The sequence below is a fragment of the Parus major genome, chromosome 5 (assembly GCF_001522545.3).
Source record: "Parus major isolate Abel chromosome 5, Parus_major1.1, whole genome shotgun sequence".
Taxonomy (NCBI): domain Eukaryota; kingdom Metazoa; phylum Chordata; class Aves; order Passeriformes; family Paridae; genus Parus; species Parus major.
In genome coordinates, this window is record NC_031774.1 from 55,400,984 (window position 1) to 55,427,993 (window position 27,010).

A 27,010-nucleotide genomic window follows, 5' to 3' on the forward strand; every position below is an offset into this window, starting at 1 on the left:
CGCGGCAGCGACCGAGCCCGGCGAGAACCGCACTCGGGCCGCCGCCGCCGCCAGGCATCGGCCGCGCTCCGCCAAGGCCGCCGCCGCCTCCCTCCGTCTCCGGCTTCTCTACCAGGAGCGTCAAGGTAACTCCATCGCCGGCCCGGCGGTGCGGGAGGAGGCGCGGGGGGCTGCGGGAGGACATGTTCCAGCTGCGGAGATCCCGTCTGGAAATGACAGCCGAGAGCGGATAATTGCGCCTCTGCTCCCTTCCCCGCCGATATCCGTCGGTATTTTCACTTCCCCCCCCACCCCCCCACCCCCGGGACCGGCGGATCTGATGAGCGTGGCTTCGTATTTACCAAAATACTCGGGGAATAGAGCGGAGGAAGCAGGGAGCGGTGGCCGGGTTTGCAGCTTTCCCCCTCGCACACAATAAATAATCTCGGGCTTTATTCCCCCCTCCCCCCCACTGTTGGTGGAAACAGAGTATTTCCCTGTGATAGTGTATGCAGGGCAGCGAATGTTCATTTGGAGAGACGAAAAAAAGATCAGTGTTTACTGTAAGGTTGTTAGGCTGGATGTAGTCTTGTTGAATTAGAATTAGATTTTAATAATTTATAAAGCAGGTTAGGGAAACTGTTACTAAATTTACAGCAGAGAAGTGTCAGTAAAGCTCCTTGCTGACACAATGATCCTGCAGTTTAAGTGATCTACTTTAGTCGCTGTCCATTATTATTATTATTATTATTTTTTGTAATTTAATTTGGAGAGAGCGTGCAAACATTTTTGCAGGGATGGTTGCACTTTAATGATGCACGTGATGAGGAGGGGAATCTTTCTGATGAGATGGGGCCAAACGGATTCAGGTTTAGGGAATATATTTTTGCTGATATTTTCAGAATTTGGTTTATGTAACAGGTAACTTTGTGTGTTTTTTGGCGGACTGTTGAAATCTTAGAAGTGGGTTACTAAAGTACAGGCCATTCTATTTCAGTTTATCTGACTTTTTTATTTATTAATCTTGGCTGGGGCCTGAATGCCCTGGTGATGGTGGCATTTTTTTTTTTTCCGCCTGGATGATAAACAAGACCAGTTTAAGGTATGGGTTCATGTTGCTGATAGTATATTATATTTAGAAAGCCTAAGGTGGTAACGAAAGAATTCCTCAGGAGAAATCAAAAAGATGGACTAAGGTTTTTTTTTCATTATTGTAATTCCAGCTGCACAGTTCAGCTTCTGGGTGCTGCACATGCTTCCTTGAGGAAGCTATGGAGTTCATACTCCATTTTTGATTGATTCAGTGCACCTATATGTAATTTTGCATTAGGTAGTTCTTATCTTTTGGAGGTTGTTTACACTATTGCAACAAATCGTGCTTTCGAAAGCTTTTCTTACAAAAGACAAACCCAAATAATGTCTGTTTCAGTGAATTTAGGAACCTATGAAGCACATGAGTAACCAGATATTTCAATAAAAATAATAAGTACTCGAAAGTGTTCTGTACGTTGTGGAATCAACTTCTTGTAGCGCAGGAGTCACTTTTGGTAATTGAAGTCAACAGACACTGAGGATGAGTAATGCTTTCCAAGGACATGTTCTAAGACCCTGATCCTGCAAATGCTTACGCCGATGCTTAACTTTGCACGGGTGTCTGTCCTGGCCGAAATGAACAGAGCTGCCCTCGTTAATGGTCGTGTCATTAATGCAGATGAGGCTGCTGATTTCAGTGGAGCTGCACATGCTGGTGGAGTTAACTGTGCACCGAGCTGCTTGTAACATGTAGGCCTGAATTCCTCCTGTCTCCTCTCCCTGGAGTATTACTCATGTATTTCATCAAGCTCTGATGGGCCTTTTTAACAGACAGGACCAGACTAGTAAATAAAATAGCTGGATGCATTAATTCAGTGTTTGCTAGTGGTACAGAATCAGCTGCAGGAGTACCACCAAGGCAGGTCTTGCAGGAAGAAGCAATGCCTATTGCTTAGGCCAACTGAAGTTGGGAAACAAACAAACTTTTGCTTGCAGAAGCCTTTTTTGGCTCTCTGCCTCTCCCTGCAAACCTTGTCTGTCTCATGCCCTTAGAGCAGTTACACTGCCAGTTGTCCAGAAATGCCAGGACATGGAATAACTACATGTAAAGGGACTCACAGGAAAGTAACTGAGTATTTCTGAAATGGAGAATAAAGAAGTAATATGTAAAAATTCTCAGTGTTAGTGAAACTGTGAAACCTAGCAATACTTTTTTATTATACTTTCTTAAATTTCTGTAGAATCTTGTATATAGGTGTGGCAAATAAATGGGATTTTTGTTCTGTCCTGTATTTTTTGTCCTGAGCATATGGGTGACCTTAATGCCAAAAAACCATCTGTGCCTTTTTGTGTACCCATTCCTTAGGAGAGGAAGTTGAAATTACTTCATCCCAAAGAATGCATAATTTAAAGCTACAGTCAGGTTTACGGTGTATGAAGTTCTGTTCTGACAAAGTTCTGAATGCAGTGATGTCAGCATTAGGTCTGAAATTTTTGGCAAATGGGAGACCCAGATAAAAAAGTAAGCAAGAAGAGTTACTGCGCTAATAATTAAGTTCCATTAAGTTTATTCCATCCATAAAATGGGTTAGATCTCTTAACAGTTTATCTGTGTGCATTGTCAACAGGAGAGTAGTGCAGGAAGAAGATATTTGGAAAATTTAGAGAAATCTTTACCAATTTAACTTATTTGGAACACATTTTTAACATGTGCTTTCCTTCAGTAGGGATATGTCCTCAGCACCAACTACTCCTCCATCAGTGGATAAAGTAGACGGATTTTCTCGGAAGTCCGTCAGAAAAGCCAGACAGAAGAGGTCACAAAGCTCCTCCCAGTTTAGGTCTCAGGGCAAGCCTATCGAGTTAACTCCCCTGCCTCTGCTAAAAGGTAAGATCAAACAGTTTTTAATAAATAAAACAATTTTTGCTCCACAGCCAACTTTTTAAAATCAAAGTATTCTGTTGTCAGGAGTTGCTGGGAAATTTATCCGGCATTGAAAAATGCTTCATGCCAGATATGTATGTATTTAAACTCTGCAAAATATTTTATCTGTGACTTGAGGGTGTGGTAATTGTTTGCAATGCTTTTGAAAATTTTAACTGCTGATGTTAACCCATACCATGATTTGAATTTTCAAGGCTATCAGGCTTTGTGCAAGAGTGTTCTGGTTTGTGAATCCTCAGCAGCTGACATAAATCAGCAGTAATATTGGTAAGGATAAATGGACTTGTGAGCCAAAGGAAACTGGTTTTTACTGTCTTTCCTTGGTGTGAGGATCTGCACCCTGTGATAGTGGTGCCAACTGCAGCCCCTGTAGCAAGAGAGGAGGTGGGATCCCCTCTCATACCATTTGTGCATGGATAGCTCCCTGGTCCTGCCTTCTGCAGGATTTCAAAATGGAAAGGTCCCATGAGCTGCAGTCTCCCCAAGGGGAAAGGTGCTGCCAATCTGGTCTTAGGCAAGACCCTACTGTTTTGAGATCTTGCATATCCCAATGCTGGTTGAGCTTCTGCTGGCAGATTTAACCTCTAATTTGAGAAGGAAAAATATGATCCAGTATACTACCCTTAAAAGGATGCCAATATCTGTGTGATATGTTGAATGCATCCCCTGAATTCTAGTTGTCACTGAATTTTGGTACAAATCCAGGGGTCTAAAGCACCTTTCAGAGTGTCTGTCTCTGGTGAGGAAGGGGAAATCACCTTTCAGAAGTCTTCAACAGTGACTTCTCAAATGGTTTATTCTGTGTATTTTTTTCATTGCTACTCCTCATTTCTGCTATAAGTAGTGAAAATAGGTATGGGTGGTGCTGATAATTCTCGAAAATAGGAAGTTAAATAGGTTCAATACTATGTCTGTCCCTTTTCTTCCTTTTTGGGCAAGTATATTCCCTACATTCTCTCATCTACCTTGTTTGACAAATTGGTTAATCAGTGTTTTAAAATATGTAACAAATGTGGAGCTGCACTTTGGTTAGTTCTCAACAACCCCACTTCATAAGGATACTGTTGCTGCAGAAAAAACCCAAATCCCCCCAAAATCTCTCACCTTAATGTGTGTCTTTAATTAAAAGTAGGATTCTAGGATCAGTTCCAGTGGAGTTGTCATTAAAATATTGTGGGCCTCTTTCTGTGGCTTCTTGTAAGAATGGAACATCCTGAGTCAAACGAAAGGTGCACCCAGCCCCCCTGCACTGTGCTTGGTGGTGACTTTTATTCAGTATTTCTCAGTTTAGGGTTGGTTGATGCCACTGGATTTGACTTTGTAGTCTGCAGTGAATATTGTTTGTGATTCTTTGGGTGATCCTGTGCAGGGGCCAGGAGTTAGATTCAATGATCCTGTTGGTTCCTTTCAACTGAGGTTGTTCTATGATTCTAAAATTATTTTTCTCTTTGTTGTTGAACCCTTTTGTTGTTTTGTGACAATATGATAAAGAAGCAAATGCTGCTTTGAAATAATTTTAAAGCTCAGTTTTAGACTTTTTCGGGTAATTTTTGATATGGAGGTTATTTCATACCAGCTCCTGTGCTTTGGAAGGTGACTGGAGTTTATCCTTTGGCTTAAACAATGGGATTAGTGGAAAACACTGAGATTTGTGTTTGTACAAATGAAGAAATTGGTGTTGTAATTATTTCACTCTATTCTGTAGCCCCATTCAGGGAGTAAACCAGGCATGGGCACAAGCATAAGTAAAACAGTGAGAACCTCACCTTGCAGAAACACAGGTGTGTCCAGGTGCTTAATCTGACTATTGCAGCCAGTCCTGAGGATTGAAATATAAAACTATAATAAGATAAAACAAACAGATGGAGAGCAGAGAGTGTTGGTGAGACATTTATGATTAGTGTCATAATGAGTTACAGTGGTCCAGCTTCAAATTAAGAATCTGATCCTGGGAGTTAGTTTTCCCTCTTTGCCTTAATGCAGATTCCCAGAGGCAAAGGGCTCTACCTGTGGAGATTAATTTGTGGGATTTGGGCCTAACAGTTTCTCTCAACAGCAGTGCTGTGGGTCCCTGCTGATGGGACACTGGCAGCTAAAAATCATGCTGCTGTTTGGAAATATTTTTGACCTACATTAATATTTGTAACATTCAGGACTGTTAAGTCTGCAAGAAGTGAGGAAATTTTTTCCTGTGTTTACCATACTTTTCTTGACAAATTTTATGAAAGTCGTGGTTATTTTTTAACTCTTAGGTTTATACTTGCCTTCCAGCAAGTGACCAGTCCTATTACTTCTGTCCAGTAACCATATGATTTCCAGTTCTAAATTAAATTTTGTCTTTTAAACTGAAGTAGAGAAGAGATGCCAGCAAAACAGCTTTTTAAAGTCTCAGAAAACTGAACTTAGTTTGGAGATGTACAATTGATAAGCTTCCTGGTTTGAGTCATTTTCAAGTTTAATTAAACCTCTTCGGAAATATCTCAGTATGGGAAGTTTCTAGAGGATAGACCTCAAATTCATATTCATCAGATGTATTTCATATGCATGATGGAGGGGTTTTGCTTACATGAGCATACATTCTGTTTTGTGTTGTTTTTTTTAATGGATATATTGCATATTGACATTGGCAGGCTGCCTTATCTCAAGCAGCACTTTATGGCCTTCAGTATCTTCTGTGATTACAAGAATCATGTATGCAGAAAACTGGGTAACTGCTTGGTCCATTCCTTGCAAGTTTTTATACTCTGCCTGTCACCATCATGATCTGAGCACCTTCCAGTAGTGTATTAAGTGACGTGACTACACATCTGTCACATCTTATCTGTTCTCCTTCCTTTCCCTAGGGGCAGAGTCACATATAGTGAAATGGCTTGTTTTGGTAGTGTTTTAATGCAGTCTGTTGCCTTCTGTGAGCATACACGCCTGTATTGCAAAAACAGATAGATAAGCCAGCCTTGTTGTTGTTCATTTGGTAATAAAAATATTTTGGTAAAGAAAAATAGGAGAGATGCTATGTTTTGATGCTGTGTACAAGTCATAAGGATAAGCTGCTATTTAGGAAAAGTAATAGAATCAGCTGGAATTTTCGGTGTTGCTCATTTCTGAAAAAAAAAAAAAGCATAGAGAAATGAAGTTATTCTTGTATTTTTTTAAAAAAAGTGTATGTATGGTACCAATTTGTAAACAAACATTTAATGTATTTGGAAAACAAGGTGTTCTTTCTGAGGCTTGCAGGGCTGAGTTCAGGCTTTAAAAGGCCCCAAGTAAAAAAACTGCTGTTTGCCTAGTGTAAAGATTAAAATTTTTAGATGATTTCATTATATTTTTATTTATTGCATTGTGACTAAATCTGATTTGAAGTTGTCTTTAAAATCTGACTATTGTCCAATGTAACACTTTAAACCCAGTGTTTTCTCCTTTGTATCAAGTGTAGAGGAATGGGATGGGAAGTGCACATGGGAGTTGTGACACAATTGCATTTTGCATATGTGTGCTCTTCTGTATGTTTCTCACATGCATTTTTTTGAAGGTTGCATGCTTTTCCCTGATGTGTCTTGCAGTGCATGATGGATTTTGGCTTTACTTTGAAGAGGCTGCTGCTATCACCCAGGCTGACAGGTGCCTTAGGTAACTGGCTTGTGGCAGAGCAGTCCTGGTGAACGGCCCTTTTTTGGGATTAAGTAATTCCATCTGTGTGCCTCAGATTCCCTCCCAGGTTTGCTAACCAGGTTTGTGGTGTGCCTCAAATCTGTGCTTGTTCTGTGGAGGAAAATAGGATTGTAGATGCATTGGATAGGTGTATTATTTATTGGAGGGCTATTTTACTTTCATTTTGTATAGCTGCTCTTTTTACTTAGAAGTCTCCAGAGGTGGATCAGCAGGAGTGCAATGTTAGAAAGCATTTGGCTGGAAAAAGAATATATTGTAGTGCTGGACATGTGAAAATAGCAATTTCAGTATTACCTGCAAAAGGGGGAGGGGGAGTTCGTTTATTCTTCTTCTGGTGTCTGCAGAGGCAGGGTGGTGTTCAGAGGATGAAAACAGATGATTAAAAACATCATGTGTCTTATGAATGCAAATTTAGCATCCTGAGAAATTGCACAGAAAACTTGCATGTAGCTCACAGCATTGTTCCCACTCCTCTTGCCCTCATTACAAATACAGAAGTTAGGCAAAGCAAGCCATCCAAAAGTGAGACTGTTAATTGTTAAATCATTTGTATCCCATTTTTGTAATTCAAGGTGTGGTTTTTTTCCTGTCATCCTTCCACATTTTCCAGTGATTTAAGGTAATTAGTGAAGGTTACTTTCATGTTCTCTGTAAGTATTGTATATTTTTGTTGAAAACATTTCAAAGTATGGTTTTTATTTTTAGATTATTTTTTTTCTCCTTGAAATAAGTGCTTGGAGCAGAAGTTTTCTGTCAACAATACCAATTGCTTTGCTACCTCAATATTATGAAATTTATTGAGCTTCTAATACATTTATCAGATAGTTTCTATGGCATTAAAGAATTGGTGTAGTGGCAACAAAAGAGCATTGTATAGTCAAAAAGGGAAAAATCTCTTTCCACTTGCTACTTGCTTTTGATCATTAAATTATTTCACTATAGCTGAGATTTTATTATAAGCTTTTCTTATGAATCTTATCTATAGGTCAAATGCTGAAGTTCCTAAATAGTAAAAAATCCTAACAATACGAAAAGACTCTTGACTGAGAACTGCAGGATGTGCACCTTCTTGTTCAAATGCAGTTACTTTTGAATTTTTAAAATACTCTTTTGTCCTAAAAATTCTGGCCTTTTCAGACCTATAGATACCACCTAAAACTCTTTGTATGGGAAGTAGTTATGATTTGAGTAGTAGAGAAAGAAAGCCAGAGTTTCTGTTTTCTGTTGGCTTCCATGGGAGCTGCCTGCTTATCTTGTCTGTGCTGCTCTTCGTTTGAGAAATTTGGAATGTTTTACAGATATCAGATATACAAATATCAGTAAACTGTTGATAAAATCACTAAGCTAAATGCTTTCTTCTCATATATAAACAGGAATTTAGGGTCATGGTGGTTATGATTTCCCAAAATAAAATTCAGATTTATTTACAGAATTAGAAATAGATCTTAGGCCTCCTAATTTATTGCATGGAAGGAACACTGGAACTTTGTTTGAGCAGCATGTACATAATTAGGGATGAATCCTGGAACTACTTCTAGGAATTTTATGCCTTTTCTGGTCGATATAAATCTGGACATAATAGGCCATCTCTGTGTCAGATTTGGGAACAGGGCCACAATCTCAAAAGGAAGAAGAACTTAGCCCATTTAGTATTTTCTTTATGAATATGTATGATGTTCTAGTCATAAGTAATAATTTCTTCACTTTGTTTGTGCTCCTATCAGTTGGTTTTTGAGTATGCATTTAGCATTCTTTATAATCTGTTTACATCTGTTGATTGTAGAGTATTTTTTCCAATAATCTGAAAGGTTTCTGGTTGTTTCAATACACTAATGACATTCTGTCTTCTTTTTCTTTTTATTTTTGGTTGCTTGTTACTGTCTCTCACATTGGGAATGTAGTTTAGCAGGGCAACATTTGTAGAGAATGGGCAGCTTAAGTAAACGAAACACCCTCTTATCTTAACAGTATATGAGTAAAATTGCAGATGGTGAGGAATTCTGTCAGCTTACCCCTGATCTTCCAATGTTTCCAGTCAGTTCTCTGTATTAATTTCTGACTCTCTCTGGGACTGGCAATTTTCCTATGGCCAGAGTGGTGGTAGGTTATTTTTTGTTTTTTCAGGGGAAGGTTGTTTTGTTTTGTTTTGCTTTGCTTTTGAAGCCTCCTGTGTAATTGTTTTACTTCCGGAATTTCTCAGTCTGGCTTCTGTAAGTGTTTAGTGATGATGATTCCCACATTTTCCTTTTCTTTTTTCTTTTAATTTTTTTTAAAGTGAAGTAAGTTGTAATTATATAAAATGTATTTCTTAAGATTTCATAAGATTGATTCTAAAATCTTGATAATTTTCTGCAGGATGTTTAGATTTTATCATAGAATCACTGAGTCACAGAATGGTTTGGGTTGGAAGGGACCTTAAAGATCACCTTGTTCCAACTCCCTGCCATGGACAGGCACACCTTCCACAGACCAGGTTGCTCAAAACCCCATCCAACCTGGCTATCATAAGGAAAAACTTTTGGTTTCAGTATGTATTTGTACAATATGTCTTTATAATGTTTCCCAGTAATACTTAGCTCTCTAATAACATTGCCATTTTCTTTCCTGTGCCCAAGTGTAACCATATGGGTCTGTAATAAACCCTCCTGTTTCTGGGTCTGTAATAAGTACCTCCTTTATATTCCTTTCCTGAGGTACCTTCAACAACTACAAGTTCTGGTCCAGTCAAGCTATTATTTCTATAAAATGCACATGATTGTTGAAGTATAGGGCTGCCTTTATAATTGATTATGTTATGGAGCTTTACTGTTGTAAAAGAAAGAGGACATTTTCCGTATCTCTGGAATTATGTGTGTATTTGTAAAATCTGTGTTTGTGTATATTAATGTGTATAATATATCTGTTTATATAAATAAGCTATAGATATATTTGAAGTTTTATACAAAATTTAGGTTTTGAGTTTATTTAATTTTCTCTTCTGTTTTTAATATGGGGTATTGCTTCTGTTCATTGGTAGAGGTTTATAGTAAGGCAGCAGTCCTTTCACATACATCCATTGTAAGCTACTGCCTCCCTGAGAAAAGAGCACTTTCATTAATGCTTTCTGGGGAGTGGGAGGAGGACACACAACTATTTTTAGGTTCAGGGTAACTTCCTTTCACCTACAGTTTTTTTTCATTCAAGTTATTACTGTTTCTTTGGCTCAATCAGACAAAAATCCTTAGTAACAGAGGAGAGGACTTGGGGAGTTCAGGGAGTTTTGCTAGGGTGGGTATTTATGGATTGCTGTAATCTTGGTAACGGTATAACTCACTAGGATCGTCAAATGGGCTCACTTTGCTTCATAAGAGGTTAAAGCAAATCTGTTAGAAAAATACTAGAATCTTCTTTCAGCTGGATATGGCAGCATTCAGCTTCCTTTGAAACCTACCTGGTTGTGTCATTCTGCTTGCAGGTGCAGTGACAGGAGGGTTTTTTTCTGGTGGCAAAACTTCTTCAAGCAGTTTGTGAGCCAAGAGTGGCTTCTCATCTGCTGAGAGAAGTGTCTGTGGGGCCACAGTGTAAAACAGATTGTTAGAAACTTTCCACCTCCTCCTGATTTTAGTGATGTGTTTGATCCTGTGTCCTCTCCAACAGTTAATTCAGCAGATCTGAAATGCTGGTGGATATTTATGTAGGGTTGATAGTTTCTGTGCCTGTGGTTTTCTGCTTAAAGAAAAAATAGTGCAGCCACAGTCTGAGGATCTTTATCAAGTATTTCAAAAGATAAGGTAGCAGTCCAAAGAATCAGTGTAAAATACTTTTCTGCCTTTGGTTGTTGCACTTGGTTGAAAATTTTGTGTTTCAAGACTCTGAAGTCTTGAAGTCAGACTGAAGGGGAACCAGTTTGATCAAGGGTAATAATGATCCACAATAATGGAAGGTTTTTCACCAGTCATTTTTTTCTAATTGTTGTATTAAACAAATATAAAAGTATATAAATTTTTAAAACTATACATGTGTCAGTATCAATTTACTTTAGAATTTCCTGTAGGAAGTTTATTTTTCAAGTCACAGTATGTCTGATATTAATCATTATATTTTTCTTTTGCTTGAAAACAAAGTATTTAAGATTTTATTTTAAAACACCTTAGCATTTTTAATACATTCTATTAAAAAGGATCGTTGTTTTGTATTTCTCTTTATTGATTTTTTACCAGTCTTCTTCCATTCCAATATGTATGACATTCTTAACTGTAGTATTTTCCTTGTGTGTGAAATGCAAGGTCCTTCCTGTAGCATCTGCAAGAGTCTGGGACAGAGAAGGAAAATAATACAGCAGAGCTCCTGTACCTGGTTAAATGGGCAGAAAGCAAAAAAGTGAAATGGATCATTTCTGGGTAGCTTCCTAAAAGAAAAATTAGACTTATCAGATTGCTGTAAAGTCTGTTTTACATGGTTGGACATGGTGCCAGCTCTTCTTTAACAGCAGCTTCTTATGTTCCCCGAGCTGAAGAGCTTGTTCTAATACCTCAGTGTTGGACTTGGGAAGTGAGGGAGTTACAAGAGATGTGGAGACAAGCAGTCTGCTGTTACGATTATAGACTTCTGTGTGTAATTAGGGTATGTCTGAAGATTTTTATGAATTGGAAAAGTTGCATCTCCTGCAAAACACGAGTTGCAGATTCAGCTGTCCTTACTTGATGGTATTTTGCAAAGTTGAAGTAAACCATCAGTGGTATCTCAGGGGTGATGAGTAAATGCTGACACCTCTCTGTCCCTGCTGGTTAAAAGTATCAATTTTAGAACTTGACCCCCAGCAGGAGATATGATAAACTACTCAGTTACAGCAGATTCATTCTGAAAAATCAGATACCATCATGAAGAATAAGATTAAGTTGAAATTGTGTGTTGTCTGGAGAAGTTCTTTGCTGTCAGATTTTGATTAAAACAATGAAATAAATGTAAGTGCATGGTTGGTTACCCATTTTACGCTTGTCGTTGGAAAGGGTGGCTGGGCATAAATGTAGTTTGGGTAATAGAGGAAGCATTTCTTTGGGTATTCTTTAATCATAAGTTTAAGGAGATTTGTCATTAGAATTGTTAGCGTGTTTCTGACTCTTCAAGGAGTATCAGAAAAAAAGTTGTGTCATTAAGAAGAAGTAGCTGTAGTTTGTGGTGGATGTGGACTGTAGTTTTCTGTGAGTGTTCTGGAAGGTTTTCAGGAAGTTTTAGGGATTTTTTGTGATGGATTTTTTCATAATGCTTGTGATAGGACTACCTGGTCTGAGTTGTGCTTTTGTTGTTTGGGATTTCTGTGCTTCTTTGAGTGTCATGAGTTTAATGTTACTATGACTTCCTTGGCTTTTTTTTTACACATGCTTGTGTTGAACTTGGATTTTCAAGTTTTACAGTGTATGTGGTAGCAAATTTGTTTGTTACTTTCAGTGGTTTTGTCATATGGATTATCCTCCAAAGGAGATCTTCTGCAAGTTAAATTTCTTGTATTACAAATTGAAACTGAGGGAAGGATAATTTCAGATTTTAGAGGAATTAAACATTCTTACTTTTCCTTTATGTTACCCAGTAGGATGTACTGTGAATACATAAACTTTCATTAGTTTTCTTGGCAAGTTTTGCTTGTGTGCTCTCCACTTTCACATTCCAACAGCAGGACATACATGTTATATACAGTCCTTATATAAATTAGAAAGTCTAGCTATTGTTTTCTGATTTCATATAAGGTTAACTGTTCAAAACTATTTATAGAGAATATGTTTTCCCATCTATGTGTAAACAAAAATGCAAAAGATGGTGATTACAACTGAGACAGTACTTGAATCACTGTGGAGAACAAAACTTAATGGGTGAATATTGTCAGTGTTACCAAGGGAGAGTAAATTTGGCAGCTTGCTCTCTTGATGTTTTCAAATAACATTTTTGGGATAGCTTTCTGAAGAAGTTGAGGTGGTGCTGTGTCATCTTGGTTCTCCTTCACTTTCCCTTTATTCCACCCAGCCCATACTTCTGTTTTCTTCCTTTCTTGTTCCTTATCACTGCCTTCCTTACTCCCACTTCTTTTTCTTCCTGCACCCTCTGACAGATACGATAATGTATTTTTCCACAAGAGGGTGATAAAACTCGCATGTGTTAAAATGAGCACTCCAGGTGGAGGGGTTTGCAGAGGTTATTGACAAACTCAATATAATAAAATTAGCTGTATTTATACAGAAAAAGTACTCTGTTCATCTTCAGTCCCATCCATGTGTTACAGTGCTTGTTTGTGTGCACTTCTGGAGGCAAGACTAGACCTGTCAGGATGGAGATCCACCCTGGGAAGAGCATGCCAGCTCCATCCTGCCTCTGTTGCAGTAATCAGACCTTGCTGCAAGACAGTCTTTCGTATCTTATTCGTGCAATAATTTTCCTTTTCTTTTCTCCTCCATGCACTCTCGTTTCTTGCTTCCCCCCTGCCCACCCCTCCCATTTACTAGGGAAAAAACCCTCCCTTTTCACTGGTCCTAAGAAACTGCAGTGGTTGGAATTTCTATTCATCTTTAAAAAGTGCAGAAAGGATGAAAAGGTGAAGCAGAGAGAGAGAGAGAGAGAAATAGCTACTGCTGGGATTTGTCTTTAATAGGGAATCTTAGTAAAAATTTGTATCTGTTTTTGACTGTACCCAGACTTGAACAAGTATTTCACTCTGGACTAGATGCTGCTTCAGTTTCTCTTTTTAGGGCTAGGAAGACTGATGTAAATAAGTGGTTCTTAGCCCCTCTGACGAGAACAGCTCCAAAATTGTGTGTCTTTAAGTGGAGACCATGACTAAAGTTCTGGCACCTGGGCTTGGCTCAGTGTGGTTAGATGGCAGATGTGGGGGTAGATTCATTATATATGTGGGAGAGGGTTGGGATGCAGGGCTTTTTAGATGACCTTCAGGAAGAAGTCAGCATTTCAGGGTGGTTGTTAGCCTATATTTTGGATGCTATAATCTCAGAAGAAGTGTCTGTTGCTGTGAATTGCTTTAGAATATGATTTGAGCTGCCAGATTAAATCTCTGTAGTCGCAAGTAAAAAGAGCTGCTGTGAGTCTCTTAATATTAGAGAAATGAGCAAATGAGTTCTATACTGTGGGTTAGGCATAAGCCCAGCAGTGAAAAGGCTCCTGGAAAAATTCTAAACACTTCATTGCCATGAGTCAGCGGGAATCGTGGTAAGGATGGAGAGAGGAACAAAGTACTTGAGGTTATGTTTACTCCATCCTCCTATTAACTGTGAAATTCCAGGTCACAGAGTGAAATTTCTCACTCTTCTTTAATTTCAGGAAGAACAAACAAGTGTCCCAAATAATAAATAAAAAAGATTCTATCTTTTTCTTAAGAGACAGCCAGAGAGTTGATATCTTGTCAGAATATATTTTTTAATAATTTGTCTCTCTTTAGCTAGGAAATTCCAGTGGCAAGAGTGTATCTCAGTGTGGAATTTCTCAGGAAAGTTTGTTCCTCTTCCTGTGCTTTTACTGTCCTGTTTGTCCCTAAACTACCACATCCATAGTGTTCAAAGTCAAGTTCAATGAACAGCATTTGGAACTCTTTCTTCATGGGCCAAGTTTAAGCTTTGGTTCAGGTATCCCATAATCTCAAGTGGGACAAAATCTTCCAATTAACGCTCTTGAAGGGAATATCCCTACCCTTACAGCAGAAAAAAAATCTACAAGACCCAAATAAAGCTTAGAATTTCTGTATATGCTTCTGAGCTAATTCTGAGTGTAAGGAAACTGGGGAGACTTTACCTTCCATTAGCAAAGTAAAAGTATTTCTTAGGTTTTTGGGATATTCTTCTAATGAAAGAATGCCATAATACCCAGGGGAAAAAAAGTAAATGGCTAGAAGCAGGTTTTGAGTATCTCTTATAGCAAGTTTCTCTTATTTCCTGCTTGATAAGAAGCACCCATTCCTCTTGCAGAAACTTTATTAATCAAGGACTTTGCAGAGAGGAGGATTGCCATGCCCTTCATATGGATTCTAAGGCGACCTCGTTTGACAGGAGTGCAGCCTTGGTTTGTCTTCCCTTGTTTTGTACAGTTGTTCCCAACATGAGCAGGCATTGCACTATGGCAAAAATTCATTTGAGAGCCAAAATCTTCAAAGTGATTTCAGTTGTGGTGAGATGTGCCAAAACTTCATGGTCAATAAAAAGCAAATGGTTTGGAAATGAGCATATTTTCATGTTTATTTGCTTTTGGAGAAGTATTATACTTCTGGATTAAAGAGCTCTGATATATCAAATAAAACAAAAAAGCTCTAAAACACCGCATCATATACAATAAAAAATTCACAGACTGGTTTTCATTACAGTTGGTTTTTTAAGCTGAAGCACTCAGTACTTGATAATATTTTTTGCCTATAGTAATTTTAAATGTTTAAAGGAACAGGACCTATCTCGTATCCAGAGCTGCAGCAAGGAGTGGAATAGAGCACCCACCTGTGTGTGCTTCATTTTGGGAGAATTGTCAAATGGGTGAAAGGGAAGTAATTCAGCCTGCCCCCCATTCCTAGATTCAGTGGTGAACACACACTCCCTCCCTGTTTTTCCCCCCCCCCACCCCCCAAATCTTGTATTTGTGGTTAATGCAGTTTTTCTGCATTGTTGTTTCCCAGGTGTCTTGTCTATATTGAATATCTATATTTGGGATTATTTTTCCCAGAGGTATTAGCTGATGTTTTTCCAAACTGAATTTCACATTATTTTCTGGTCATGTAAGGAATTTGCTTAGGCTCCTTTGTATTATTTCTGACTTTACTGCTACTCAAAGTTCTCTATTTAATATCCTCAGAAGATGTTATCTATATGCTATTTTAATCATTAGATCATTAAGGGAGTTATTAATGTCTGGACTAAATTGATTCCTATATCTCACTGGCATTTCTTTCCAGTTGGATACTTGGAGATTTTTATCCTTTTATTCCTAGACTTTTTGGCAGCACTGCATGTGTCAGCCTCTTCTATCCAAAAAAATTGGAATCTGTTTTAAACGTAGGACTTTCAGGGAAAACTGAAGTGTGATTCATACTGGAATAGAGTAAACTTTGTAAATCCAATCACAATTGAAATTGAAGATGTGTTGTAATCATTACATATGTATCTTCACATGGATTTCAAGATGCTGTCTTTTGTACTTTCATTTGTGCAGTAGTTCTTAAATGATAAATTATTAAGTAAATATTTTCCTAGTGGAATGTGCTTTCTATTTTTGTATATCATCTTGAGAACAGAATGTGATTCCTTTCTGTAGGGTCAGCTATTTGAAATACTTGCCTGTGTTTGTTCTAACTGCATAATCTATAATCCTCAATATGTCTTTAATCCACTTTATCTCCTACAGAACTAAATCTTTGGAATTGGGGAGAATATAGTGTGATAGATGGTATCTAAGGTTATAAAGTTTGGGAAGAATAAATTTACTTCTGAGGTCAGATTGATAGATTTTGGCAAATAACAGATAAAATAAATGACTAGAAAAAAAATAAACACTACTCATATTGTCATGCTTATGGAATAAACAAATAATAAGTAACAAAGGGGTTTTGTTTTTGGTTTAGTATTTCATCTCTAGAAATAAGATAAAATTAAAGATGAAATTTCTCACTTGGCTAATCTTAATCATCTCCTACAGTGTTAAGCAAAAGGAATTGATGTATTTTCTGTTTTATTTTTCTTGTGTGAAGTTGAATTGAACTTCAAAATGTTTACCTTTTTGTGCATGACTAAGGCAGAAACCAGAGTGCACATTTTTTAGCACTGACCACTTGGGAGTGAGCGGATGCATTAATGTGAGCAAATTTAAGCTTGGGTTCAAGGAGGGGGTGTGTGCAACCACACACGTGTCCTGAAGTCTGTCCTGGGATTATTTAGGGTGGCTTTAGTGCTTTGGGATGCTGGTTGTGCTAAGGATTGCACAAAGGGCTTCTGTGGGATTGATGCCTTAGAGTAATGGAAGGAGAAAAACTCCTGAAAAAACCTTTTTTTATCCTTAAATAAAATGAGTTGTGAAAGGTCAGGTGTCTGTGTTTGTCTAATAAAGATATTAGGTACCATTTGTTAGGGAATGATGGATTTGTCATTTCACCTAGTGATAAATAATCTGATTTTATAAGGTGTTTGGGGAATGAGGATAATGATTATGTCAAATGGCAGGCTTGCACAGCACAGTCTTTTGTTAATGAAGCCACACTGCATAGCAGACTTGGGTTCTAAGTCCAGGAGTATTTATTTTTTTTTTTTTTTTTAAGTAGTTTGTGTTAAACACAAATATTCCTGATTTTAGAATTTTAGAATATTTTAGAAGAAACAAGATGATCAGTAATGTTAAGTAAATCTGGCTCATCAGTCCTAATATTTGTTCTTACAGCAAGATGCATAATACTGAAAGAAACCACATGTTTCTAATACTAAACAGAAGAAAAAAGTTAGTGTGGAATTTCAATATACTGTACTTGCAAAATTTAGGAGAATCCTGCGAGGAGATGCAAATTGCAGGGAAGCCTATTCACATGAGTAGAGATTGCCTTTGTAGAAAAAAAAAAAAAGCTATCATGTAAAACATGGTATTGTCTGGTACAGCCCCTGAAAAATGATTCCATCTGATCCATTCCCTGGAAGGGATGGGAACTGGCTGACAGGGCAGCGAGTGCTTCTGAGCACTGAAATGTCTGTTTTGCCACCTGTGTGTGCCACTGTGATGGCATCCATATGGCTGCAGGCAGGGAGGGCCTGCATTTTATTTTTCCCAGTGAGGAAGTAGGTGAGGTTTCACGTTTTTTGCCTTTCAGACAACAAGAAGTTTTCTCCCAGCTTCACTGCTTAAGTTCCTATTGTGCTCTCTGTGCTGCCATACCATTTTCAGTAAAAGAGCAGTTGCATGGAGACAAAGAGGCTGCTGATTTAAGTCTCAATAGAGAAGTCTGTTATGCTTCAGCTGTGGGAGGATGCTAAATGTAGCTCAGAGGTTGGCAGATGCTACCTGGACCAAAACTACTTGAAAATATTAAGAAGCTGTTTAGTAGGTTTGCCTAAAAAAAGAGACATTTAGTGACTGGAGGAATTAGTGGGACAAATACAACAGAGGACTTGGAGTTTAAAAAGGTACTTACTGTCTGGATGTGATCTGTTGTTCATGTTGAGTAAAAAAAAAAAAAGAGTTAAGCTACAAATATTTTGCCGATCTTGATGGGAGGGCAAAAGAAATCCAGCCCAAAGCCCTACTTTCTCTTCTCGCCTCTCTTACAGTTCTGTTTTTTTAAAAATTGTCAGTTTATGCAAAATTTTGAACTTCATTTTCAAAGGGAGCAATACTGTTTCTGATCACGATTATGTAAAATAAGCTGAAAGCTGTGGAGTGTTGTTTTCGGAAGTTTTCAGAAAGCTCAGTGTTACTATTAACGTTCTTCTAAGCTATAACACAATGAAAATTTACCTGAAGAGTTTATTTTGTGCTGCAGCCTTTGGCAGTACCCTAAGACCATAAGCATCCTCACTGAGGTGGGAGGACTGGGCCTGGCTTTCTGCTGGGGGTATGTGGAGCTTCATTGATGGTCCAGGAGGGGAAGTTTTCCTCATCCCTGCACAAGCCTGCTCTGCAGGTTGGATAGTCCTGGGAGCTGCGCTGGTTTCTCACCTTGTTGCTGAGCCAGAGTTTAAAGGCTCTTTAGCCATTTTATTTCTGACCTGTGCTATGCTGTGTGAGACACATGAAATGTAGTATCCCAGCATTTTTTTGTTATTTTCTCATTTAGGGATGGAGAGGGGAGATAAACGTAGCATGCAGCCTGAGTAAACATACAGAAAAGGCCTGAGGAATCCGTTGCTCAGGACCAGGGTAGTTGATTTAAGAGGGAGGTTGAACTTCTAATTAATTTCTAAGTGGCGTTCCTTTTATGACCTGTTCCATGGGGAGAGATGATGAGAGGACCTCTGTGCCAGGTTATTAAATAGTTAAATTCAAGGGAGATAGTTTTGCTCCTGAAGCAGAGGTTTGCACATGCGTGGGCAACAAAGCGTTTCCAGTAGAGCACGTTTGATACTTACCTGCAAAATGTCAGAAGAGGTGATTAATGTTTTGTACCTTTGGAATAGGTTTGATTTTGTGTGCCTGAAGCTTCTAGCAGGTGCTATAGAAACCAGGGAAAAACATTATCTTTCCAGCATGTTGCACTCAAAGCTCACGTTGAGCCACAAAATAATATTCAAATGAATGACAATCTCTTGTTTGAATCTACATGGAAAATGGAGTTTTCCATGGCCTACTTACTCTAGAAATTATCATTTCATTATAGGTAAATTTAACTAAAACCTATGAGACTTTGTCAAAATTACATGAAAGAAAAAAAGATACTCACTTTTAAAGTGAGGCAAAGAAATGACAAGAGATTTTTCAGAGGGTCAGTATTGATCTATCTTGCCTGCTACTTCTGCTTTTGAGAGAAAGTAGTTTTCAATTTTCATAAATACATTCTTTGTTGTTTAATTACTTTTTTTTTTGCTACTACACTATGCAGTAACGTGGCTAAAATTGCTGTATACAGTTTCTTAAATTTCAGGGGTGTTTTTCAGAGCTTATAAAAATGTATTTCTGAAAGAGTTCATGTTTGCCCACATGAAATGGTACTTCAGAACTCCCCTAGTGGTCCCTTGCTGTTTGTTGGGGTGGCATTTGTGCCCTAGGTTAGCTCTTTGCCTTGTCTGTGAACACCAGCCCAAAATTGGTGGAGTTCTGAGACAGCAGATTACTCTGTGTGTAACAGCTAGATAGGGTTACCATAATTAAGAATGATCAGACATTTTAGCATCTGTTATTAAGCAGAGTGTACATGTGTCATCCTCACGGAGCAGATGAGGGTGATTTGTTTCCTCTGAGGTGCGATGGAGGCATCATTGTTAGATCTGGCTGGGGCTCTGGTAAGATCAATATGAGGATGCATCATGGCCCAACTTGCAGGAGAAGTAGGAGGATGAGAGATGTAGACCCATTAAATGATGGAAAACCCAGAGAAAATGCCTTATGTAATACAGTTTTTAAAAAATCATTTGAAATAGTTTATTAGAAGGCTCGTGGGCAGATATGGTCATAGTGTCTTATGGGGAGGAAACACTGGTTAAATAGAAGAACAACCAATGCTGTCAGCCGAAAGCATGAGCCATGTGGTTTTAATAGTGAGGAAAAGTCTGTGCTGGCAGGATCTGTTTAAATGGATGATAAATTCTCTGTGAGCTTCTTAAAAGTCGCGACTCTTGATTTGGGAAGTTATGTTCTCGTTGAGCACATGTTACCAGATTAATTTGTGGAGGGTTGCTTCTGTAGGATATTTTAGGGGGTGTTTTCATTTAGGTTAAGCTGCCTGCTTTGGTAGTCTCTTCCAGCTTGCAGTTTCCTAAATCTGCAGCTCTCAGTCCCCAGCTTTTCCCTCTTCTGAATCTGTTAAAGTTCTTGGAAAGGCAGGAAGGAATTTGGGAAGAAAAGTGAGGCTTTCATGAGTTAGCCCATGAAAGTGGGATGTTTCCTCGGAGGAATTAGCCTCTGTTGTTTGCTCTTCGTATCTTGGGTGAACCTCTGCTAGTTGTTCTCACTTGCTGTTTTTGCTGCTCAGCCTGAAACATGAGGTGGTGATTTACAGAATGGATGATGACTCAAAAGTGCAAGTGAACTTGGTGGGAGCTAGTCCTGAATATCACACAGTGCTAAGTAAACATCCAGAAAAGTCAAGACATCTCCAGTTGGGCACTGAGAATTAATGGATGCTTTTAATCTGACTGTTTTATTTCTCAGCCTTCTTCTATGTTGGTATCTTGTGAGCAATACAGCATCAAAATGACAGTCTTAAAAAAAAAAAAATTATTATCTTCAGGTTTGAGGAAAAACAGGATAAAAATTACATACAACATTATGCTAACTCTTTAAGATTCACTGCTTTTATTACAGCTAAGAAACTGAAAGATTGCTCTAATTTTATTTTAATAAAAACAAAACTGATTGAATTATTTCTGTTTTTCTTTTCAAAATGAGACTGTCACAAACATTTTAAAAAGTCTTGATTAGAGGTGATGAAGTGCCTAGTGAAATTCAAGTATCCAGATTGGAGCAGTGTTGCTTCATTGGCTCATTTTGAATGTGAAGTCTTTTGCTTTTCAGTCATTTTTATAATTTTTTTTTAGGAATAAAATTCTAAAAGTAATTATTCTGGGTTTTAATATAATGCAGTAATTCTTAATTTTATTATGCGAAATTATATTTTTCCCCCTAAGAGTAGCATACTCTTCAAGTTTTTAAAATCCATAGTTCATTGTGTTGCTTCACCGGATCTTTTTCCTCTCCTTAGCACATTTTAGCAAGCCTCGCCAGGTTAAAGAAAGGCCATAGCGTAAAAATAATTTTAAACTGAGATCCTGCTTAAGCTCTTTCTATTTCCTCACTTCCTGACTGAGCACAGCTATCTTTACCTGCCCTTTCTCCCCTCTTTTGTTTACTGCTGAGGACAGGGTGGATACCACATGCATTGGAGATCCTCATTGTCAGCTGAAAGGAGTTCAGTAGCAAATTCCTTGTCATAGGGAATATTGAACAACCCATCCCTACACTGTGGAGTGATCTTTTATGGCATCTGTGTGGACTTTCAATGTTTATTGTACTGGTTTGTTAGTGTAGCATGCAGCAATTTATTGTCATGTGTTACATATTCATACATCAAAAAAAAAAAAAGGCAAAATAAAAGCAAAATAAGGTTAAATAAGGTTTTCTGGATGTTTTATTATTTTATAAGACCTCCTTAAAAGTTGCTTTTTGATATATTTTTTAGTAAGTTTGGAAACATGAAACAGTGTGCTGATGAATCTGTAATTTATGGAGATTTAATATATATCTGTCTATTCTTAAATATATTAAGTGTTTATATCAGTGAATTGCTGTTCAATATATCTTCTTGAAAAATGGTATGCTCTTATTCTCTGAAAATCAATGCTTATAATTGAGACTGCCTTTTAAAGAGTTTCCTCCAATGCTGTCTCAAGGTAGAGTTTGAAAAAGGAAGCAATTTGTAACCTGCCGAAATACAACTCACTGTTGAAGCAACCAGAGAATAAAATTGCTCAAAAGAAACAGTTGCTCTTATTTTGAAAGCGAGTCAGAGTGGAGGAGCTTGTTCTATGCACAGCTACTATTGGCTGCACAAACCCCTCTTTTCTGTGGCTAATGCTAGATAGGAATATTAATAATATAACTCATGCCTTGTCGTATTTTGCTGCTTAATCATCTTGTTTGGCACACCCCCGGTCATGTTGTACGTGGCCATAATTCAGGAGAGCAAGCTCACTGGGGTGCTGGTATTACAGTGCAGCAATCAGAGAGGCTGGGATTATGCAGCAGATGAAGGGACTGCCCGGCGCGTGTTTATCCAGGAAAACTGGAGTGGAGTTGTAGCCAGCGAGGAGCCGCTCCCGTGCCGGACCATGGCTCCCTCGTCACGGCTGCCCTGAGGATCCAGGCTGGGTAAGCAGAAACCTGTGTCAGCAGGATTGTTGTGAGGCTCTGCCACAAAAAACTCCAGCTCTTACATGTCCTTTAGAGCGTTGTCTTCCCTGTGCTGTTGCGGCTGTCAGAAGTGGTATTTCAAGGAGGCTGATAATATTTTGTTGGAAAGTACTTCATTACATTAATGGAGTTTGGAAAGATAAAGAGTGGCTCTAGCATGAACCTGAATTCCATTAGAAGAGAAAAGCAGTATTTCTTAAAATTTCCTCTCAGTTTTTTAAATTTAATTTTAAAACTTCAACCTAACATTTCCTCAGGGACCAGAACTGAACCCTGGGATTGCATGTATTTCAAAGAGTTGCTCTATTAGTCTGGATAACTTCTGAAAAAAATGTGAAGTAGAAAGCAAATGTTTGTCTTGATCCTAAAGGTGGTTTAGTTGAGGGGCACTGTAAAGGATAAAAGGAAGTATCTAAAACAAATCAAAAGGGAAACAAAATTTGGTAGAGTTTTGTGGTTGGGATTCTTTGGTTGTTGTTTTTTTCCTTTGTTTTGTTTTAAAAGTCAAGAAGCCCCTTCCCTCTCTTAGTTTTTAAATAGTTTGATCTTTAAATAGAGTAGGTTCTTCCAAGAGACCCATGATTTTTGGTGAAGTGGTTTCCATGCTCTTGTCAATGCATGAATAAGAAATAATAGAATGGGTGGGGAGGAAGTTGATTGTAATTTGACTTAAAAGCATGAATGTTTTGACCTCAGCGATTGGCAGTTTGAAAAGAATGATTTGCTGTGCTGTTTGTGTGAGCGTTGGGTTGTTTAGTGTTAATCACCATCCAGTTATGAATATCATTCACTCGTTAGACAAGTGAATAGGCTAGTGCTGGACTTCAAAACATACCTTCAGTAAACACTCAGGTTAAAAGGAGGGATGTTATTTGGAGTGCTTTGTTGAGGGAAATTTCATATTCATCTCATGGACGTAATGAAGGTAACGCTCTTCAATTTGGAATGGTCTGTAAAAATACAAAGTTTTTATTGTAGTTTCTTATATAGTTAAAAGGTGTGTTTTCTGAAATACAGTTTTGAGTGACTACTTGTGACATTTTTATGCATGAACAAAGGCTAAGGTGTTAGGGTTTCCTTTATGGTGAGATGTTTTATTTGTTTTTTTCTAGAGGTTTATGTTTTAGGCTTTAAGTTTCAAGTAGAATGATTTTTGGTGTGGTTTATAGCTTAAGTTGACTACTTTAGCAGCTGATACCATTTAAGAATATCTTGTCTATGCTTGCTGTAGCAAAACAGTGCAGTTAGATAAAAGCTGATCCATATTTTTTTTTTTAAATGATGCTTTTGTTTCTGATTTTCAGAACTTTGAGACAGTGGGTGGAAATCAAATCAACATATAACCTGATCCTATCTGCAGAGTTCTCCTAGGCTTGAGAGGCTCAAAATCTGAAGAAGGGTAGGATCAGTCCCCACATTATAGCAGTTTTTCCTGTGTTTCAGAATTAAGATCAGTTTTTGTGATGCTCAGAAATAATTCTCACTTGATAATATTAGCACTTTGCCTGATTAAGGAGTGCTGAATCAGGTTTAGTATTTGAAAGGTAAAAGAAGATGAGTGTTAATCTTTGTGTTACTCTGACTAGTGTGTTTTGGGGTAACATTTTAATAAAGCTAGGGCTGATCATTGTGTTGAAGGATGTCAAAACAGACTCATTTGTATTCTAATCCAAAGGGGAGATTTTCAGTTTATTTTTTGCCCATCTTTTCCCTGAAGTTAATACAAGTTTGGAAGTTGTCATTGAGCATGCCAGGGCCTGAGTTGGAGGTAGAGAATTATGCTCAGAATAAAACTAAAATTTGCTTATAGAAACAAACTAGAATTAGAGTTTTGAAAGTTTTTATGTGAAACTTATGAATCTAGAAGTTTTTGTGCCAGTAATGTGTTTTTAAATATTTTTCATAGGAATGAAATACCGTGTTTCACTTTGGTTTAAGAAAGGACATCAGCATTGCTTATTAGGCATAATCAGGAAGCAGAGAGGAACTGGCCAGACCTGTTGTATGAGAGGAGCTGTATCAGGTGCAGGGCAGGGAGCTGGAGCTTTCTCATACCAGGGTGAGTTGTGTCAGCACAGGGGAGCAGAGGGAGCTCTGCTCCATCCCCTTTATTCTGCAGGTGAGAGGGGGAAGTGCTGCTGCTGGCAAACTGCGGCGGCTGAGCTTGCTGGGACAGCTCAGCCACTTTTCCCTCAGCCTTTTAAAGTCCGAGCACTTTGTAACATTGAGAACTGAAGAAAATTCATGGCTTACTTGATGTTCTGTTCCTTGGAGATAGTGAGGATGTGGAGAAATTATAATAAAATTTTATTTTTGTGCAGGTAGAGTTCTGTACAATAATACACTACTGTATAATACAGTTTTGTTTGCCTTACAATGACTTTAATCAATGTGCCTGTGCATGAGCTTACATCTGTCTATCAACTGATTGAATTTTGGAATAATTTGATTTTGTTTTTCAGGTATCTGAGCTATTGAAGGGAGGGCCAAGAGTAAATACTTGCCCCATGAGTGCCCTAAAGTGGTGCTGGTGCCTCAAGGAAGGATTATCTCAGAGTGGGAAGAGTAGTGCCCAAAGCAGAAGAACCTGTCATTTTCCTTTTCATTACACAAGCAGCCTTTTTAATTTCCTCTGCCTTGCATTAGGCCAAGGCAGCCTGGGTGCCCAGGTGAGGCTGTGTGCAGTGAGAGAGGATGTCTGCCTCAGAGAGACTGGATGAGAGGAGTCTCCTGTAAAATGATGAAAAAATCATCAGGACTTTGCCTGGGCAAAAACTACTTGAGTATGCCTGAACCATTTCTTGGAGAGTTGGAGTATGTAACTAGGAGTGATCATGTCTGTCCCATCATAGTTGTGTCCACAGCTAGAAACTCCCAAACATTTTTTTTCAGCATTTTGGATGAACAACCATAAGGTTTGGGAGTTGGAGAAGAAGTGAGAGGGAGGTTCTCAAGCTGGGTTCTAGGGCCCAGGTTGCCTGGCGCTCTTGTGATGGGCTCTGGGTGTCCTATGGGGTCTTGTTCTCCCTCTGCTCATTCCTTGCTCTCTCTAGGCACAGGGTGTCCCTCACAGTGCTGTCATGGGAAACAGGAATTCCTCATTGGTTTGGAGGTACCTGCATGTGTTTGAACCCAAGGAGATGTGCACACCTTTTCTGTAATTAACTCGAGTCCTCAGTCAGGACCAAGGCTGTACAGAGCCATATGGAACTGTTCCTTTAAAAAGAGAAATAACCTCAGCCAAACCACACTAATGTGAGAGTGGGAAGTAGGGATGTGCCAGCTAATGGTGGTGGTGGTTTGCTGGGCAAGGATTTTGCAGTCTGTTGTATGTGTTCTTTCTTTTTAGCAGAATCACATTTAAAGCAGATCCTTTTAAGCCTTCATTTCAAGTGAAAAGAAGTTCCTTTCTCAGCAAAACAAACCATCATAGAAGCATTCAGTTTCTCGTTTGCAGAATAAATGATTTTAAGTTCTCTCTAGTCCAGCATGGGAAAAGTACTCCATCGTTTTACCGGATGCTGTGTTCTCCAAAACATCCGTTTTTTTAAATGGCTGTTTCTTAATGATCCACAGCTGAAGGTCCTTCCCTTTACTCTTGGCAGCCTGAGCTGTCTTCATAAGGTGGAACAGGATCTCTCCTTCATCCTAGGAAATAGTATCAATCCTGCCAGTATTGAACTGAATCCAGAATTACTAATCTGTCAAATTTCTGCTTTTAGTTACTACAGATGATATTCAGGATATCTGAGAGTTGTATTCATCTTATCAAAAACACACGATGTGTTTGTCTGTTGTAACATCAGAATTTCTAGAAGGGACTCGTTATATTAATATTAAACTATTGCAGTCTTCATTTGTAAAGATGAGTCAAGTTCTCTTAATAAAATGGTAATTTTCTAATTATGTACTATATTTCGAAAGTAATGGCTTGTAAATATCAATCATTTAAATTTGGCTTTTTAGTGGAATAATGAAGTATTACAAAGGCTGTCAAATAATTTAGGATGAATTTAGATAATTTATTTATTTGTTTTTCCTAGTGTTTTTTCCTAGTAAAAGCTGCCTAACTAGTTTGTCTTTCTCATGATCTCTTTTTCCTGTTTGTACCAGTTTGGTTGATAACTATATAGAAGCAGAATAGTTGGGAGGAAATTCCAAGATGTTCCAACTTTTCATTAGCAAAGTGATTGAGAAACAATGAGAGTTTGCTGAGATGTCTGGAACATCATTTTGTAGCTGTGTAGCAAGCTGGGCTGTGTCACATACATGAGAAGGAAGTCTGTGTGGAAAAGCACCCTCCTCAGAATGGGTTGCTTTTATGTGTGTATTGCCTTTGATTGTTTCAGTCCTCAAGAATCTAAATTTGAATGGGTTTTCTGTCGTTTCTTTTGAGTAATCCTTGCAAGCTTGCAGGTTGGTGTAGGTAATATGAGGGGAAAAATCCCCTGGTGAATAGGCAGGGTAAAGTTGATCTCTAGTGCTGCATATGCCTCTTGTTTTATGTGGTGCTTTCTTAAGTATTTGGAACTTTAAATGTCTTGTGCAGGAGAGCTGTTATTTAAAAAAAACCCACAGTGTGTAAATGGCACTGTTGTAAAATCTTAGAAGTTAAATTCTGGTTAATTTGTATTAAACCCTGGAACAAATTTACTGGAAGCTTCCTTGTGTGAATGAATGTGAGACATAGAGATTCCTCAATGTAGCAGCCCAGAAAGAGTTACTCAGCCAGGTTACTTTTCCAGTTGTGACTAAGGGGCCAATTAGCAGCATCCGGATGAGACGGCAGCGCCTAGGTAAAAATAGATGGCATTTGGAGAAGCT

General features: G+C 38.3%; 1 protein-coding gene across 2 annotated transcripts in view; it reads left to right on the forward strand.

Moving 5' to 3' along the window:
- Positions 1-9: 9 nt before the first annotated feature.
- Positions 10-27,010, forward strand: part of PPP2R5E (protein phosphatase 2 regulatory subunit B'epsilon) — a 70,728-nt gene continuing 43,727 nt past the window's right edge. Inside the window, exons 1-2 of one of the 2 annotated variants that reach the window (XM_015631365.3) lie at positions 10-125; positions 2,736-2,899. In XM_015631365.3, the coding sequence (XP_015486851.1) occupies positions 2,743-2,899 (157 nt within the window). In that variant the 5' untranslated portion in view covers positions 10-125; positions 2,736-2,742. The remainder of the gene's footprint in view (positions 126-2,735; positions 2,900-27,010) is intronic. The other variant, XM_015631366.3, reaches the window with a different exon arrangement.